Consider the following 1,468-nt stretch of genomic DNA (forward strand, 5'->3'; position numbering starts at 1 on the left):
AAGCATATTCACTATCAACAATAATGCTCATTAATTAATAAAATTTGGTGGTCTATCAACAACTACTCCACCATAAATGTCCACACGACTTCTCGAAAATCTCTCCATTGTCCAAGTATTGGTTTTGGGGTTGTAAATTTCTACAGTATCACTATAGATAAATCCATCAAATCTTCCGCCCATCACATACAATAAACCATCTAATGCCACTACTCCTATATAAAAATGAAATTTAAATTCAATAAATGTTTACAAAGGTTGTCCTAAAAAATATAATTGTTACCAGGGCGAAATCGGCATATTTCCATATCAGCTACAGAAGACCAAACTCCATCACTTGGTCTATAAACCTCAACACTTTTAAGAAATGTTCCATCATAGCCACCAATAGCATACATAAGACCGTCCAAGACTCCTACACCAACACCTTGACGGTTTGTAGACATCTCTGCAACTGGTGTCCATGAGTCAAGAGTGGGATCATAATATTCAACAGATTTCAATGTTTTACCATTGCCAGCACCCCCAACCTATACAATTAAATAAAATAAAACGTATTTTAAACAGGGCTTAAAACCGTTATCAATAAAGTTGGTAATCGTCTCCGGCAGGAGCCTAAAACTTTTGAAAACCGGTAACCGGTTATCGTTTAATTTTTATATTTGATAACCGATAACCGTATTTTATATTTCAAACACTATGATAACCGTTAAGGCGGGTTTTCACTATACACGTTTGCCGTGTACACGAAAAATGTTCAGCTATGTCCAACAACACGGCATCGTGGTTAATCGTGTGGTAACTTAATTAGGTATGTGAGTTCAGTAAATTTACTCTGTAAAATTAACGGGAAAAAGTAAATTTACGTACATTTTACCGAGTTTTTTTACCATTGGAAAAAATTGAGTGACCCCTTATTTTAAATGTTTTTAGAAGCGGAACTAGTTTTATTTATGTAGCCAGAATAGCCAATACGACTATAAAATGCAGATACTGTATTTTAGTTTAGGTATAATCTATCTATACATTAATTTAATAGTAAACACTGAGTGTTCTGTGTTCTGTCGTTACTCGTTCTGAGTGACTGTGCAGGTAGAGACTTAGGTACTTACGTTAATACTTACTGCCTAGTAGTACTCTTACACTGAATTAAGCATGCACAAATAATTGTGTTCAATACTATAATGGTTGTATATTTCCACGTTTTATTGTTTTATATTTTTAATTCAATTCAACATACACTCGCCTAGTTAAATTGATATGTTCCGAATTTTAATTACATTTCAATATTATTATTATGTACCTATTGGCGTATTGCTGTGTTATTCAGTATTCTGCAAACAGTTTTATAATTTATTTAAGTTTTATTTTTTTATAAAAGATATATTGTTTTATTTATTATTTGTTCTATTGAAATACTATAAGCTATTCCTTTTTTGTTTTATTTTGATAAATACAATTTACATCA

General features: G+C 31.8%; 1 protein-coding gene across 1 annotated transcript; it reads right to left on the bottom strand.

The window, feature by feature from the left end:
- Positions 1–6: 6 nt before the first annotated feature.
- LOC100572256 (kelch-like protein 3) lies at positions 7–1,388 on the bottom strand. The gene is made up of 2 exons (XM_003248559.4): positions 284–1,388; positions 7–215 (listed from the first exon to the last, which is right to left on the bottom strand). The coding sequence occupies exons 1-2, from the start codon at positions 444–446 to the stop codon at positions 31–33; spliced, it is 348 nt and encodes a 115-aa protein (XP_003248607.1). The 5' UTR covers positions 447–1,388; the 3' UTR covers positions 7–30.
- Positions 1,389–1,468: the final 80 nt, after the last annotated feature.

This window comes from Acyrthosiphon pisum, unplaced genomic scaffold (genome assembly GCF_005508785.2).
Source record: "Acyrthosiphon pisum isolate AL4f unplaced genomic scaffold, pea_aphid_22Mar2018_4r6ur Scaffold_2710;HRSCAF=3239, whole genome shotgun sequence".
In the NCBI taxonomy this organism is placed as follows: Eukaryota; Metazoa; Arthropoda; class Insecta; order Hemiptera; family Aphididae; genus Acyrthosiphon; species Acyrthosiphon pisum.

Excerpts from the sequence above, each read along its gene's own strand:
- LOC100572256 (XM_003248559.4), bottom strand. The coding sequence starts at position 446 with ATGTCTACAAACCGTCAAGGTGTTGGTGTAGGAGTCTTGGACGGTCTT. Across the intron at positions 216-283 it reads AATATGCCGATTTCGCCCTG|GAGTAGTGGCATTAGATGGT; the intron begins GTAACAATTATA and ends ATTTTTATATAG.